The 16,637-nt window shown below is 56.4% G+C and overlaps 1 protein-coding gene across 2 annotated transcripts in view; it reads left to right on the top strand.

Annotated features, from left to right (window-relative positions):
* The window catches only part of CTIF (cap binding complex dependent translation initiation factor), a 290,261-nt gene extending 279,362 nt beyond the window's left edge, over positions 1-10,899 (top strand). For both annotated transcript variants that reach the window (XM_068993958.1, XM_068993957.1), the window contains exons 11-12: positions 5,341-5,394; positions 6,923-10,899. In XM_068993958.1, coding sequence (XP_068850059.1) covers positions 5,341-5,394; positions 6,923-7,138 — 270 coding nt within the window. In that variant the 3' untranslated portion in view covers positions 7,139-10,899. The remainder of the gene's footprint in view (positions 1-5,340; positions 5,395-6,922) is intronic.
* Positions 10,900-16,637: the final 5,738 nt, after the last annotated feature.

Here is a 16,637-nt window from a genome sequence, read left to right on the forward strand (position 1 = left end):
GGATGTCCTCTCTGCAGCTCTTCCGCTCAAAGGTTCTGAGGGTCCCCCTCTAAAAGCTCGAGTGAAGAGGCCGAAATAGCATCTGGGGGAGAGCGGGACGTGGTCTGCAGCGCCCATTCCGGTCCTGAACCCTGCATCTCAGCAACTGCAGAGGAAAAGTACAGCGAAAGCCCCTGGGGCCTACCCCACTTCCTTGAGAAAACCCAGCAGGCCATTTGCGAGAGGGCCTATCACTCGATGTGATTCTTGGCTGAACACAGACTTTCCCAAATGACCAGTGAAAGATAAGGTTGGAGGAGAGGCTCTGGGATGAGAGCTCGCCCAAAGCCCTGCCCAAGCGCCCCTACCCTGAGTCTGTCCCCACCCCTGGCAGCCGGGAGCCCCGGGCTCCCCAGGGAGGGAGCCTGGGTGTACAGAGGAAAGGATGTAGTCTAGTCACAGCAATGAGGGGCAGAAAGGAGGAACAGGAAGCCCTGGGCCCACTCTGCAGCTCTGAACCTGCACGCGGGAGCAGGTGGAAGGCGGCCAGGCCTTGGGGCGTAGAAGGGAAGAGGAGATGCTTGCTCGTCTAGGCTAAGTGCTCAACTGGCAGGAACGTGAAGGCTCCACGAGGCTGTCCATGCAGCCAGAAGTTGGAGGACCACTTAGAGGGAGAAACAACCCCATTTCAGAGCACTCAGTACTCATCTGGCCCCAACTCTTAAGTATTTCCCTTGTTAACCTCCCATGTCCCAAAGCCCCAGAACCCCTAAGAAACTGATCTCAGGACAGAACGTGAGCCCAGGTTCATCTCAATTCCCCTGACAGGCACGCCTGAGCACCTCCTAGGTGTCAGCCAACATGCTGTGCTGCACTCAGTCATATCCAACTCTTTGCAACCACGTGGACCATAGCCCGCCAGGCTCCTCTGTCCATGGAGTTTTTCGGGCAAGAATACTGGAATGGGTTGCGGTTTCCTTCGCCAACATGCTAGGTGCATCCAAAGCAGAACCCTTTCTTCCTTCCCACAGGCTCCCAGTTCTGCCAGCTCCCCTCATCCCCAACCAGCTGCCAGCACCCACTGTGTCTCTGGGAGTTCCCATCCCCCCAGACACCCCACTTTCCCCCTTTATGGTGATTTCTACCAGCCATTTTTATCTTAAGGATTTTCTTCCTGCTAAGCACTATGGGAAACCTATGTGGGAACAAAGCTACTATCAGGACAAAGTCCCAGCAAGCCTCAGAGAGTTCTCTTAATATTTGTTCTCATGTTCCGTACAGAGTAAATGGGGCTAGGCCCACCTTCCCCCCACCCCCACCCCCATGCGGTCCTAGACAGTCAGGACCCTCTGAGTCCTGGAACCAGCCCCGCCCACTCCCCAAGAGCAGGCTGGGTTGGATGCTGGACTTGGGTGCACCTGCCACAAGGTGAGCCACCTCTGTACCTGCTTCCTGGTCTTCATTCTGGGCTCCTGGGTTTTCTAGATGAGAGAGGCCCTTCCTAGTGTGACCCTCAGTATCCCCCCAGACACTCTCACTGCAAGTGTCCCTTGGCTCCCTGTAGGGGTCTGCAGCCCTGGGAAGCAAGAAGACTCCAGAAGCAGACACCAGTGTATTTGTTTGTGTGTGGGGGGGGGGGAGGGGGGGTTGGGGAGGGGGCGTAGTGGGAGACAGCTGTGTGCTGCAGAATATTCCTCTGTGCAAACGCATCATTATTTTTTTTAATTCAGTTTTAGCTCTGCTGGATCTTGGTTGCCGCGCGGGCTTTTCCCTAGTTGTGGGGAGCAGGGGCTATCCTTCGTTGCAGTGCAGGGGCTTCTCATTGTGGTGGCTTCTCTTATGGTGGGACACAGGCTCTAGGGGGCACAGGCTTCAGTAGCTGCAGCGTGCGGGCTCAGAAGTTGCAGCACGCAGGCTTAGTTGCTCCACAACATGTGGGATCTTCCCGGGCCAGGGATAGAATCTGCATCTCCTGCATTGGCAGGCAGATTCTTCACCACTGAGCCACCAGGAAAGCCCCACACATATCATCATTGAACCAGTCCCCTTGTTGGTGGCCATTCAAGCTATTTGCAAAAGTGAAAAAAAAAACCTTCCATCCAGCTCATGGAGCGTATGTGGGTGGGGCATGTGTAGGATAAATTCCTGGAAGTAGTATCACCGGTCAGAGGGTTTGAACACTTGTCATGTTGATAAGTATAAGTAAGTGTTAGTCGCTCAGTCGTACCCCACTCTTTGCAACCCCATGGACTACAGCCCACCAGGCTCCTCTGTCCATGATATTTTCCAGGCAAGTATACTGGAGTGGGTGGCCATTTCCTTCTCCAGGGGATCTTCCCAACCCAGGGATCGAACCTGGGTCTCCTGCACTGCAAGCAGATTCTTTACCGACTGAGCTAGTTATCCCCAAATTGCCATCTAGAGAGTTATACCAACTTCTGTCTCCACAAACACTATATGTTTGCAGACGTATGGATTATAACTTTGTGCCGTGTCCCCTCTGGCAGAAGTCTGTGGGGTGGGGGTGTCCACATCCCACTCAGTGCTGCCGTTTCAAGCGCGTGCACCAGGGTCAGCTGCCTGGGGGCCACGTCTCAAGTTAGTCCCTCCACACTTACAGACCCTCCTGGCCAGGTGGATTTTCCCCCTGCCACTCAAGGTACATGTGTTAACAAATGCTTCCAGTGCTTGCTGTGTGTCCACGCTGGGGAATGGACCAAATAGGCCCTGCCCTCCTGAGCCTGCCTTCTCCTGGGGGAGATGGCAGGCAAAGGAGTAGGTCATCTGTCAGGGGTGAGAGGTGCTAGGGAGCAAAGTAAGCCAGGGGGTGAGCGGCAGAGTCACTTACACGCAAGCTGATCAGGGAATCCCTGGCAGATGAGGCCATGGCGGGCTGAGCCCCGAGTAAAGTGAGGAAGGAAGTTCTGCAGATTGGTGGTGGCTGAGAATTCCTGGGTGCAAGAGCACAAAAGCCCAGAGTCAGCAGAACGCCAGCAGGCATGCCCACCAATGGCCATCCACACCTGTCACTGCGGGGCCCACACTGTTACCTTTCCAGACTGCCTTGCTCTCCACCAGCTCATCTTTTGAGCAGCTTGAAACCCACCTCTGCTCCTTCATCCCCAGATGATTTTCTTTTCGGCGTGTCTACTGTGGGACCCGTTCTTGCCTGGTTCTGACAGATACAGTGGAAGGAGGTCTGGTCCCTGAGAATGACTCTGGTCACTGCAGCCCACACTGAGCCATTCCCGGGACTCTTTTGACATTTAGTAAATGCATCATTAGCCCCGTGATGTGAATGTTTGTGTCCTCTGTCAGGGTTGGATGGCTGTGATATGATGGGAGAAGCGAGAAGGGAAGGTGGGTGTGTGGAGTTTGGATTCCAAGCCTGTAGTAGAAACAGTCCCCAGGTGGTGTGTCATTTCACCCTCCTTGACCACGTCGTGCCCCAGACCAGAAAGCTTGACTCCATTTCTCGGTCGGTGGGCGAGGAAGCTGACCCTAAGTGCCTTCCTCTTGCGCCCTCTCCTTACTCTCCTCCCCTTCCTTTAAAACAAAGACAATGCATAAATCACATCGACCCACATTTAGCGAAGCCCTGCTGTTGCCAGGAGCTGTGCTGGGTGTTACAGGGCAGCCAAGATGAACGTCACACTGCCCTGCCCTCAGGAAGCCACCGTTCACCCTGGAAATGGCTTGCTCCTTGTGTGGGATGCGGAGCGGTGGGGGAAGACGGGGGGCTCGGGAGTGAGAAGCAGGAGTGGGCACCATGCTGGAGCAATCCACAGTCTCCAGGGAAAGTCGGAACGTGAGCCGGGACTTGAAGGATGGGAAGTGTAGCAATGGAGAGTTCCAGCAGGTAGAAAAATCACTAGCATGGTCTGGTGGATGGGCTGGTGAGTGTGGTGGGGTTGGGGTAGAGATATACTTACGGGCTGAGGAGGGAAGCATTACCAGCAGAGGGACCTGCAGAAGAAGTGGTCTGTGGGGCTCGGGGAGAAGAGGATGACAAAGTTTCTGTAAAGCTGTGCCTGGAGAGAATTTTTACTGGGGGGTTCAAGGAAAAATGGGGAAAGGCGCAGAAAACAGCAAATATTGGTGAGGATATGGAAAAATCAGAACTCTGGACCCTGCTGGAGGGCGTGTAAAACAGCACGTCCACTGTCAACAGTTTGTCAGGTCCTCAGAAAGCTGAATGTGGAATTACCATATGACCCAGCAGTTCCGCTCCCATGGATGGACCCAAGAGAGATGAAAGCACATGTCCACACAAACGCTCATCCACAAGTGTTCATAGCTGCGTTGTTCATGAGAACCAAAAAGTGGAAACAGCCTAAATGTCGAGTCATCTGATGAATGGACAAACAAAATGTGGTGTAATATCATATACAGCCTACAGTGTCGTATCTTCCAATCACAAAAAGGAATGAAGAACTGACGCATGCTACCACGTACTCTGAAAGCATTGTTAGTGGAAGAAATGAATCACAAAATAACACATATTATATGATTCCGCTGCATAAAATATCCAGAAGAGGTAAATGTGTAGAGATTAAGGACATTAGGTGTTGTCGGGGGATGGGGGTGGGAGGAGGGCTGACAGCTAATGGGTTCGGGTTTCTTTTGGGGACCATGAAAAAGTTCTAGAGTCAGTGGCGATGGTTGGGCAACCTTGTGAATCTACTAAAAGCCACTGAATTGTATGCTTAGAAATTGTGGACTTGCTGTAACTGAGTTTTAGCTCAATTTAAATAGAGACAGAGAGACAGAGAGAATGCAGCGCGGCAGGTAGAGGGGAGCCTGGATCAAGGGTGACCGGTCCCAGCGCCGAGCAGCCTGGCCGTGGCCTTGGTCAGGAAGCAATTCCAGCAGTTCCAGTCTGGAACGGTGTGCGTGGTTTTCAGACTCACAGTGCTGGGCCCGTGGGGAAAAGTGCTGTGATTTCTGGAAGTCCTCCCGTAGCCAGGGTCCAGGCACCTTGAGCCCAGAGCTGAGCCCCTCGCACTGATTAGGAAATCTTTGCACACGAATTTCATTTTTGCTGACCAGCTGTTCACAGTCAGTGACCCCAGCATGCCTGCTACCGCTTTCAAACCCACCTGCAGCTTTGCTGGGCCAGGGCCTGTAGGCAGGCCTTCTGTCCTGGCCAACGTACCCGTGCTCCATGACCACGGCGGTCCTCCAGCTGCTCTGGTCCCATCAGAGAAATCACTGCTTCCTGGAGCAGTGCTCCTGCTGCCCTTCAGCCTTCGTGGGCTGACTCTCCAGCCCAGCAGCCCCAGGAGATGCTTGTTCCAGGCTGCAGGGGGCTGAGAGCAGCTCAGCGCCCCTCAGCGCTTGTTCTCTGCCCCTCTCTTCCAGCTCTTGCAATCTCAGGATGTGAAGGAAGATGCCGTCCTGTGCTGCTCAATGGAGGTAAGCGGGGGGGCTTAGACCTCTCCCACCTCAGACCCTGCACATCCCTCTCAGCTTAACAGTTTGGGGGGCCCAAGGACCATTGGAGGAGTCCATAAGCCCGGGGCTGGTAGTGGGAGATGGCTTCCTGAGTGGACCCAGGGTTCTGTCCACTGCAGCGGGAAGGATGGGGTGCTAGCCTCATTCATATTCCCTCTGCCCCCAAGACTACCTCCTACTCAGCCCGGTGCACCTCACAAATGACTTAGAAGATCCCAAGTGATGCCCTGCCCCCGGGTATCTCCCCTGGCTTTGGTGGCAGGGGGCTTTGAGGGGAGGTACTGAGGTTGAACCCCCAGCATTCCCCACTTCCAAGCTGCCCCCATGGGAGGTCCCACCCCTGTTTGCAAGATGTGGCGACTGCTCTCCGAGCTCTTGCTTCAGTCACTTGGCTAGGGCTCAGTTACAGGGACAAAGCTGTGCCCTCAGAAAACAGCCCAAGGGGAACTCCCTGCCGGTGCAGTAGTCAGGACTCTGCGCTTCTACTGCTAAGGGCACAGGTTCGACCCCTGGTCGAGGGACTAAGATTGCACAAGCCATACAGTGTGGCCAAAAGGAAAAAAAGACAAGAAAACAGCCCAGGGACATTCAGAGGGAAGTGTGGTGAGGGGAAGGACTTCCAGGGCCCACACCCAGGACATGCCAGGGCTCTAGCTGGGTACCCTGCATGGGGCTCCAGGCAGGGGAGATAAGAGAGGAGGGGAAAGCATGGTTCCAGCCTCCAAGCAGCTTGTGGTCTGGCTGCGGATAGAGATCTTGCTCACATGCATGAATGGATGAGGCAATGTGGAGAAAACATGTGGGTACAGAGCTCGCATCTCTGAGGAGTTAGGGGAGAGGTCAGGTTACGCCAGGATGCTCAGGGAAAGCTTGGGGAAGCAGGCAGAGCCCTGAGAAGTGGGTGGGCTAAGGCCGGGGTGGGGTAGCGACGGACACTTGGGATTCCAGGGGCTGCCTGCAGGGCGGTCTGATCCAGGAGATCCGGGCTCCTCCTAACTGCGGGGGCTTTTCAAGACCATCAAGGCCTCTCTGGGGGGCAGGCCCTCTGGCTGGCCTTCTGCCCCGGATCCTGTTTCCTCCCTTAATGCGGGGCCACCTGGTCACCCTCGAAGGAAGCAGGTCACATAGCCATTGAGGGTGCGGGCGGTGGTCAAGGAAGGCTTCCTGTAAGAAGGGAGGCAAGTGGATGAAGGGAGAAGCATCATGTTCCTGGTAAGGACTCTTCACAGCCCCGGAGAGCAGGCAGTATCCTGACTCCTCTCATTCCTCCAGCAGATTGGGTGTTAAAGGTGGGCTCTCACACAGGCTGTCTCCACTCTCCACCCTTTCTGTCCCTCCGTCCTGGGAGGAAGAGGCCTGGGCACCTTCCTGGGATAATCCAGCGATTTCCTATCCCTGCTCCCCTAGCAAGTACCCCTAACCGAGATGAACAGAGCAGGAGCCCTTTCGGGGTTCAGCACGCATCCTAACCCCACTTCTCTGCCCACAGCTGCAAAGCACAGGCCGACTGCTGGAGGAGCAGCTGCCCGAGATGATGGCCGAGCTCCTGGCCAGCGCCCGCGACAAGATGCTGTGCCCCTCGGAATCCATGCTGACCCGGTCCCTGCTGCTAGAGGTCATCGAGCTGCACGCCAACAGCTGGAACCCCCTGACGCCCCCCATCACGCAGTACTACAACAGAACCATCCAGAAACTGACCGCCTGACAGCTCGGGGGCCTGGCGGGCAGCCCGCAGGGCAGCTGGGGCCCTGGTGCTCAGAGCCAGATGGACAGGCGGGAAGACAGGGGTGGCCCTGGCGGGAGAGAGGCGTGGGGAGGAAGGCAGGCAGAGCCGGCGGCCAGCCTGGAGCCAGACGGGGAAGGGACCGAAGCCCTAGGAGGAGCAAACCCCCATCCGACGAGCCCCCCAGCCCGAGCATGCGGCAGCTCGCACCAGTAAGGGCAGCATGTGTCTTCTCCACGGTGGCCCGGCCCTCCTCCTCCCCGCCCCCTCCCATGCAAGGCGTCCTCCCCCCCGCCGGGCTGTGCCGTGTGCAGGGGTTCATCTCCTCAGAGGCCGTGGCAGCCCGCATGCTGGGGTACAGCTTGGGTCAGAAAGGACCTCAGAAGGCTGGAGAAAGTGGGTCGGAGACGGGCTTGCATTGTTCCCGCGCGCTGTCAGCCACAGTCGCCAACCGGCAGCAGGCGACATGTAGCAGATGTCCGGGAGGACAAAGGCAGGCACAGTCCCCACCAGCCGCCCCTAATTGACGGCCTTTGTCCGCGCGGCCGGCGGGCTGGGGGACGGGGGCGATCTCCTCTAACCTTCGCGTTCAGCCCTCCCGCCTTCCAGCCTTGTCCCTCAGCGCCCCCCACCCCCGAGCTGCAGGCCCAGAGGGGGCCAGGGGCCTCGAGGGGAGACAGAGTTTGCCGTTCTACTTGCACTCCTTTGTTTTATTGTGTTTCACTGTTTTCAAAAGTCAGCTGCTTTGAAGTCTCCTCTCTCAGTGCCGAGGGCCCCGCAATGTGATCACACAGTCAGCCCCGCGAGAACCCCCTGATTAGTGGGAGATCAAACCCGGCCCCCCTATGGAAGGATCCTAGCCACAGACGGCTTGCCAGTAGCCAATTAGGGTAATTGGAAACTTCTGCCCCTGCAGGGGTCCCCGCTGGAACCCCATGCTCCTCGGCCCCTGGCTTCTCTGTTCTCTGTTTCTAAGCTTCCTTCCTCAAAAGGCCAATACTGTCGCTGCTGGGAGAGCATTAAACCTGTCCTGGCCTGGGGCCTGGTAGTGAACCGGGCTCAGAAAGAGGCTGGCGAATTAAAACCAAAAAGCCCAGTGATGCTTCCCCGTGCCACACACACAGGTCTTGTCTCAAGCTCTCCCTGGGGGGCAGATACAAGGGAGAGGGGGACACCTGGTTCCCTGGGACTAACTCAACGAGCTGAGTCCTCAGCCGTGGTCTATGCCCCCTGGGGGGCCTGTCTCTGGGTACTACTGCCCCAGGGCTGGTGGGAGGGGTGTGTTTGCTGAGTCATGAGCAGGACTGTCAGGGGATCCCAGCAAGCCACCCGCTTTCCAGGCTGGCATAAAGGCTGGGGACGCTTGGAGAGGCCAAGTCCTGAGGGCAGCCCCTTCTCTGACGGCTGGGGAGGAGGATGAGGGGCGGGCCCTGGGAGGCTGGCTTCAGGTTGTCTCTGGTGTCTGCACAGCCCCACTCCTCGTCTGGAGCCCCCATTTCCGTGAGGCCTCAGAATGTGGCCTCAGAGCCCAGCAGTGTCCTCACTTGCTCTTCGGTTGAGGCCTGGGTCACCTTGAACCCCCGCCCCTGGCTGACTGGTCTGATCAGGCTGGAGGAAATGTCCCCTTGTTGAGTCTAGGAGAGCAGACGGCTGGGGGTGGGGGGCGGCTTCCTCTGTACCCCTGGCTTATCCATCCCACCAGCCGCCACCTGCCCGCCAGTCCCCAGGAAGAGCCTGTTAGGGAACAAGGGGAGGGGCACAGTTTACTTGGAAGGGGTCAGTGGCCTCTGCCAAGGAGTCCACACTGTCCCACCCCTGCCTTCTCTGCCCCCCTCCCCTTCCTCCCAAGCTCCTCCATCTTCTCACTGCCTTTCCTGCAACTTTTGGCTCAGCCTGGGCCCAGGGACACCAGAGGCCCCACAGGAGGCCTTGAGGGAAGAGCTGGGCTGAGGTCAGGATGCTCAGAGAGGCACCAGGGAAATCGCGGCCCCACGGGGTCAAGCAGCCCCCAGCCTGGCAAGCAGCCGCTCCCTGGCCGCCCTCCGAGACCCACACCTGGGCTGAAGGAAGGCCCTGCTTCCCTCAAGTGAGGTGTGTGTGAGTGTGACTGTGTGTGTGTGTCTACATGAGTGCATCTACTGAGAAGGAAGCAGGGCCCCGGAAGAACGCTGAAGCCTAAAAGTGAGGCTGAAAGTAGAGGAAGCAGAAGAGGGGGTCTCCCACCCCAGCCTTGGGCTCAGAGAGCAGGCTTCCTGAAGGGGCCCCAGACACCACGCGCTCGGGGGCGATGTTCCCTGGACGGCTGGGCAAGTTAACATCTCGGGCACCGCCTTCCTAAGGGCCCCTTCCTCCTGAAAGCCTGCCTTGGTGGTCTTGCCTCAGGGCCAGCCCCGCCTTGACTGTTAGGACCAGAGTGGGAAGGAGTGAGCTATAAATATGTATACATATATAAATATATTTTTAATTACGTGTCATGTCACCGTGGCCTCCAGACATATATGGTTCCGCTTAGTTGATTCCACTGCTTGAGAGCGCTTCCTGGCTGATCCACATAACCGTCGAAGCTGTGTTTCTAAATGCAGGTTGCTGCCACTTTTTCAGATGTGGAAGGAAAACGTTCCCCCGCCCCCCCCCCCCAAAAAAAATGTTTTTCTTAAGGAAATAAGAGTAAAGCCTAAACTCTGAGGCAGCTTCTCACAGGAGACTACTTAGGAACTCGGAGGCAGACAGGTGCCCTCAGACCTCCGCCCCCGCCCCAGGCCAGATCCCCTTGCTGACAGGGAGGCCGTGTCCGAGTTGACCTCTGAATGTATTTGATGGGAGGCGAAACCGGGTGTTGCTTAGTCCTCTGAGGACTCAGTCCTCTTCTAAGGCTTGTGCGGTTTTCCCGCCTCGCCCGTGGCTCCCACAGCTCTGAGGAGGTCCCGCCATCCCGACACGCGTCCTGTCTCTCCTGCCAGTCAAGACGAGGCAGTCACGGTTTTCCTCTCAGGCAGCCCGCCTGCTCGCCACAGTCCTGCTCCCACGGGCCTCATGGCTCTGCCTGAGCTCTGGGACCGCAGAGGCACCCCCTCACCACGCGCAGCCTCCCTTGGGAGGCGGGAGCCCCCCGCGCCCTCCCCAGCAGGTGTGCACCCCCAAGCCCACTCTTCGTCTACTCATCCTATCTTAACCTGTCTGTACACCTTTAAGGTTTGGGGATCGTCCTGTCCATCCGTGTAAATGTAAATGTGGGCCGAGTCGGTATTTATTCTAATTTTTATTTTTTATTTTATTTTCTCTGATGGCTGGGGAGGGAGGGGGTGTGGGAAACATACCGCTCTGATCACGCCCTGGGCAGCTGCAGGGGCGGGGGCCCAGACAGCCAGGCCGCCGCAGGAGCAGCCCCGAGGGGCCGCAAAGACGCCAAGCCCCAGGCTCTTATCTGGCATCAGAAGCCGGCCAGTGTTCCTCGTCCCGACAGACTGTCCAGCCTGCCCGCGAAGTCCTGCCCCTCAGCTGCCGGCGCTCTGTTGGGAAACTGCAGGCTGGGCCTTTGAGGACACAGATCAGAGAAACGGCAACTCTCCTCCTCTGTTCGGGACACTGGCACATAAGGGCTGCCTGCCTCGCCTGAGCCAGCTGGGAGCCTGGCGACGGGTCCTACCTCCCCAGAGCAGGGGGCCGGGGGCTTCCCGCCAAAGCTGCGGCAGAACCCTGCTCATGCGACGACCACCTTCCCTCCCTTGGTATGTCCTGCTTTCCAGCTCAACCCAAACTACAAGTGGGTTTAAAAATAAACCACACCAAAAAACAGAAATGCCCCGAATCTGTTGTTCTTTGCGCGGTCAGCAAAGGAAATCTCTCCCAAAAGCTTTTGTGCCTCAGCGGGTCCTGGCAGAGGCCTCAGAGGAGCCCCTACCCAGGTGATGAGCTGGTGAGAAGATTCCCCGCGTTGGGCTGCAGTGGGGAGCGGGGCCCAGGGGCTAGAGAAGGTTGGGAAGGGGTGGTCCAGGAGAACACGGGGGAGGGAGACAGATGCTGTCCCCCTTCCGCCAAGCCGGGAACCGTGGTCTGTCCAAGGTAAGAGAAGCAACCCAGTCCTGCACGAAACTTCCACTGAAGATTTGGGTCGCTGCATGTTTAACCACCTCATTCCCCAAACCTACCCCTCCTGTGAAAACGTCACTGACACTTGGCAAGTGACACGGACTCACTTGAAGAAGACTGAGACTTGGGCAGAGCAGCTCCCAGAAGTCAGCAGCAAGTGGCCGTCCCGTCCCCGCGGTCAAGTCAGTCTTTCATCCGAGGGTCCCAAAGGGCCCAGTGATTTCTTTTGCTGTGGTGACATGTTCTTGGTTTTGCACAATCCCGTCTGTGACAAGACACCAGGGACACTGCCTCCTGGTAACAGTTCCCCCCGGGGATTCTTTCTGGCTAGACTTTGCCAGGCCTTCAGCTCCTTAGAGTGGCGACCAGAACACCCACACCCCTCGTGATTCCCTGGTCGGGCCAGGATGGCAGCCAGGCCAGCTCAGCAACATGTGGAGCGTGTGCGGAGATTTCTGACCCACGTGAAGCAGGGCAGCTCTGGCCTGAAGTACACCAGTTGGTAGAGGGAGATAACTTTAATTAGATGATTGTCATTTGTGAAGCTGAAGTGTTTTACAAAAATGCAAAAGGGTTGGCGTAGAAAGTGAGGTCAAAATGCAAGGTGTTGGAGGGTAGAAGAAAGTGTGCGTGAGTGCTAAGTTCCTTCAGTCGTGTCCAACTTTGTGCCACCCTATGGACCGTAACCCACCAGGCTCCTCCGTACATGGGATTCTCCAGGCAAGAATACTGGAGTGGGTTGCCATGCCCTCCTCCAGGGATCTTCCCACCCCAAGAATCACACCCGCATCACTTTACATCTCCTGCATTGGCAGGCAGGTTCTTTACCACTAGTGCTTCTTGGGAAGCCCAGAAGAAAAGGTAGGGAAGGAGAAATCTTACCAAACGCTGTTCATCAAAAGAGATTTTTTGGGGTTAATTCATTCTGGTTCCAGAAGTTTACTGAAAACTACAAAACAAATATTCTGAGTAGTAAATGTTTCGATTCTGTATCTCACCACTACCTTTGCTTATATGTGTTATCTGTCCTGCTGAGCGTGGGTTACCTTTGTCCTAAGGTTTGTAGGAGGGAGGGACGGGAAGACTATTTTGGATGAATGAACTAGAATACACGTGTGTGCACACACACATGACTTGTAGGACCAAGGCAAAGATAGCAGAAGAAGCAGGGATTGAGACGGTAAAGAGGAAGTGGTTATACTTTAATATTAAAGCTTGTCTCTCATCCCCATGGTTTTTTCAGGGCCTTACATACACTGTCTCAGGTGGTTCAGGCAGGTGAGCATTTTTGATTCCCATTTTACAGATGAGAAAATCAAGGCTCAGAGAGGTGATGTGACTAACCCAGAGTCCAAGGCCAGTCAGTGGAAGAGTTAGCCACCACGCCCCCACCTCAGCCCAGAAAGCAAGTGTGTCTTAGCCTCCGCTCTGACTTCAGTGAGCACAGTCCAGGGAGCTGACCAGTCCCACCCACCAGGCAGAAGGAGCAGCCAGCTGCTGGCTTGAGCCCGCCATGGGGAGCCCGCCATGGGGAGCCTGCCATGGGCAAGCTACGTGGTCTTTTCCTCCTCATCCAAGGAAAGGAGGAGCATGATGAAACACCCTCAGATCAGATGATTGCAGAGGGGTGGGGAGGAAGAGGAGCCAGCTTGCAAAGTTCCCTGCTATTCTGTGAAAGAATACATTGTAACGTCTTGCAAACTGGATCTCCTCCAGGCCAGAGGTCCTCAAGGTGGGTGGGAGGTGAGGGAGACCCTCCTGGAGAGGGGCACATCCAGGCCTGAGATCAATATTCAAATTGCCTGGGAAATTTTTCCAGCTACATGCTGAGAAAGAACACACGTATGCCAACATTTCCAGAATTCTGATGTTAGGGGGCCCCTCTTACTGGTGAGCACACACGGGCTGTACCCTCTGAGTGACGGGAGCGAACACGGCATGTGCGGGCCACAGAGAGTGCTCTCAGGAGGGCGGAACTAGCCCATGGGAACAGCGGGCCACGCTGTTGCATTCTCACCTCCGTTTGCAGTACTGGCACCTGTCGTTGGAGCTGAGACGAGGCTGCCCAGCACATTAGCAATGATGGAAAGGGCTCCAGGCCAGTCCTTGAGTGTGGACAGAGTATACACCATGGACTCCAGGCCACGTTATGACTCTCACAGGCCCTGGGCCCTTGTGTGCCTACATAGGCCCATCCTCCTTAAAAAATATATAAAAATTGTATTTTATGACTATCTTGGCACAAAGATGAAGATAATAATATTCCTTATTAAAACTTTTTTTTTTCAATCTAAAAATTCATTTATTTCTGATTTTAAAGAGCTGAAAACCAGCTTCCCTCGTGGCTCCACGGTAAAGAATCCGCCAGGCAAATGCAGGAGGCACGGATTTGATCCCTGGTCTGAGAAGGTGCAGTAAAGCCCATGCACCGCAACTACTGAGCCGGTGCTCTGGAGCCTGGCAGCCGCAACTGCTGAACACACCGGCTGCAGCTACCGGAAGCTGGGCGCCTGAGAGCCCGTGCTCTGCAACAGGAGAAGCCACCACAGCGAGAAGCCCGGGCACTGCAGCTAGACTTCAGCCCCCTGCTTGCCGCAAGTAGAGAACAGCCTGAGCCGCAGTGAAGACCCAGGGCAGCCAAAAACAAATTTTTTTAAAAGCTGAAAACCCCTTCCAGGCACCTAAATTTCTTGTGCCCTAGGTAACTGTGCCTGAGGCATAGGCTGACTCCGTGTGGACATCTTATCTGAGCCAGAAACCTCACCTTCCCCTGCCCACCTGGTCTCAGCACGAGCCTGGGCAGGGGAGGGTGGGCAGAAGGCTGCTCATGCCGCCGCCTCCCGAGGAAGCAGTTGGCCTACTCTGGAAGCAGATGCGGTAGCTGCTTCTGCCCAGACTGGCCGCCAGCCAGCCTGGAGTGTGAGGCAAACAGCTGTGTTTGCCTGGCCAAGGAGACTGGCCCAGAGAGCCCAACCCGCCACACAGCCCTGGCTCCCTGCCACCACCCTTTCACACACATCATCTGGCCTCACCAGGACCCTGCAAGGGAAGTAAATACCATCCTTACACCCATTTCACATCTGGGGAAACATGGAGGGAACCACGCCATCTGCTTGGACAGTGCCCTGTAGTTTTAAAATATATGATGATTTTGTTTGATCTTCACATATAGTCCTGGCAGGTGACAGACACTTTTCACTCCGTTTGAAACGTAGAGGAAACAGACTCAGGAGAGCAGTGGCAAGTCCAAGTCATGTGACCGCCCCCTGCCCCTCACACAAGGGCCAGGCCTTGAAATGCTGTTGTCTTAGTCCTGAGAGGGGCCTGGTGGGTATCCATGGGGACCAGGCTGAAGATCCAGGTTCCTGGCCTCTGGGACTGGTGGCTATCTTGGGACCTGAGCCTCCTCACCCCTCTGTGTCCCCCAACTCTAATCGGCCTGCTGGCTCCCAGGGATGAGCAGGGTTCAGGTCAGGGCTCTTGGACCCCCTCGTGACCTACCAGAACATCCAGGGACTTGGCCCTTGACGCTGCACAGACTGGTGTGTAGTCTGCTTTCTCTGTTTAAGCAAGGCCAGGAGAGGCCTCTGTCACAGGCTTGACTCAGAGGGAAAGGAGACGCGCCCGGGCTAAGGAGGGGGTCAGGAACTCCTGAGGCCCATGCCAGGGTCAGGAAGGGTGCTTGGGGCCTATTTCCATTAACTATGCCACACAACTCTGCACAACAAATTGTGTAACCAGTCAGCTTGAAATCTCAGGTCTTACAACATAGATGTTCACCGCTCTTGTTTACAGGTCTGCAGATGGGCTGGGGTTTGGATGACAGTGGCTGGATGGCAGAGGACCTAAGCATGGTCTCATGTCCCGTGGACAGTGGTTGGAGTTACAGGCATGCACCTCCTCCAAGAAGTTCTCCAAGACTGCTCCCCTAGTCAGGGTTCCAGGCGCCCCCTCTGGGCTCCTGCAGCTCCCACGGATGCTTTGACCATGACCCAGCTCACTGTGAGTGACCGCTGGCCTGCAGGGGGCTGATGTCCACTGACTCTGAACTTGACCTCGTCCATGCTGCATCTCCAGCACCGAGCCCAGGGCCTGGCTCAAGCAGGAGCTGAACGAGCTTGTCGGGGCTAAACAGGTGAACCCTGACAGTGAGGTCCAGGTAATAAGGGACACAGGGGCGCAGGGAGGGAAGAGCTGAGCTGTGCCTTAAGCCAAGCCCTGGAGGGGAGCAAGCAGAGCAGTGGAGGGGTCCCCACACGGGACAGGGACTTCCAGTGGGGAGGCCGGGGTGCCCCCAGGGCCCTGAGGTCCAACCGTGCAGAGAGGGCTGCAGGTGGGGGCACTGCTGTGCCGTGGGGGGCAGGCCAGAGGCCCGGGGAGCACAGACCCAGCCTCTGTGCAAATGAGAAAGTGCCCTTCCTCCCTCAGGGGCACCCAGCCCTGCCCAGGACCCTGGGAGCTGCTTGGACCCCTAGGCCCGTAGGGGAGGCCACAGCTGTGCACTGCTTGAGAGATTCTCTGGGGTATGTGAGGTGTATGTGTGTGTGTGTGTGTGTGTGTGTGTATAAGTGTGTGCACGTGAGGTTCTCTAGGGTGGGTAAAGTACATGCACGGAGTGAGTGTGTGTGTGTGTGTGTGTGTGTGTGTGATGTGTTTCTGATGTGTCTGAATCTGCTCTGCAGTTTCTAAATCTCCCTGACTGGTTGGCCTCTGAGCAAGGAGAGGTGGGAAGCAGAGGTGTGGGGGTCCTGCCCCCCCCCGGACCCAGAGACACAGGGTGTCTTTCAGAGGAGGTCCCTGTGGCTTTCACCCCGCTTTCTGGGAACAGGGCTGACATGGATCCTGAAAGATGCTGAGAACACGCTGTTAGTCCCCAGTGGGCAGGCCACAAGCTGGCCTTCCTTCCCTCAGTTTATTCTTCAGTTGGTAAGGGCAACGGTCTGGGCAGAAGAAAGAGGAATTAGAAGGGGAAAGGAGCAAAGTGTTCCCCAGGGGGTCAGGGGGCCTGGTCAGAGGGAGAGACAGTGAAGGGCCTCTACTGTGGTCACCGGAGGTCCTGTCAGTGGAGGGAGCCTGACTCATCTGGGGCCGGGGTGCTCCACCCAGCAGGACGACAAAGGCTCACATGGGACCACCAAGGAAAACTCCAGTTTCCAGCTCAGAACGCTCCGTGTCCCTGTTTTAGGCAGTCTTAGCCGCCCAGGCAGCGGCTTCTATTCACAAGCAGCCCCCGTGTCAGACACTGGCAGGGGAAATATCTCTGGAAACAGGATCTTGGAGACGGCAGGACCTGTGTCTCCATCTCTCCCAATGACGCTAAGGACAGGCCACCAGGGTACAGGCAGCTTCCTCTTTCAGATTTCTGATCCTCACCTGGCACTGGAGCCGGGAT

This window comes from Capricornis sumatraensis, chromosome 21 (assembly GCF_032405125.1).
Source record: "Capricornis sumatraensis isolate serow.1 chromosome 21, serow.2, whole genome shotgun sequence".
Lineage (NCBI taxonomy): Eukaryota > Metazoa > Chordata > Mammalia > Artiodactyla > Bovidae > Capricornis > Capricornis sumatraensis.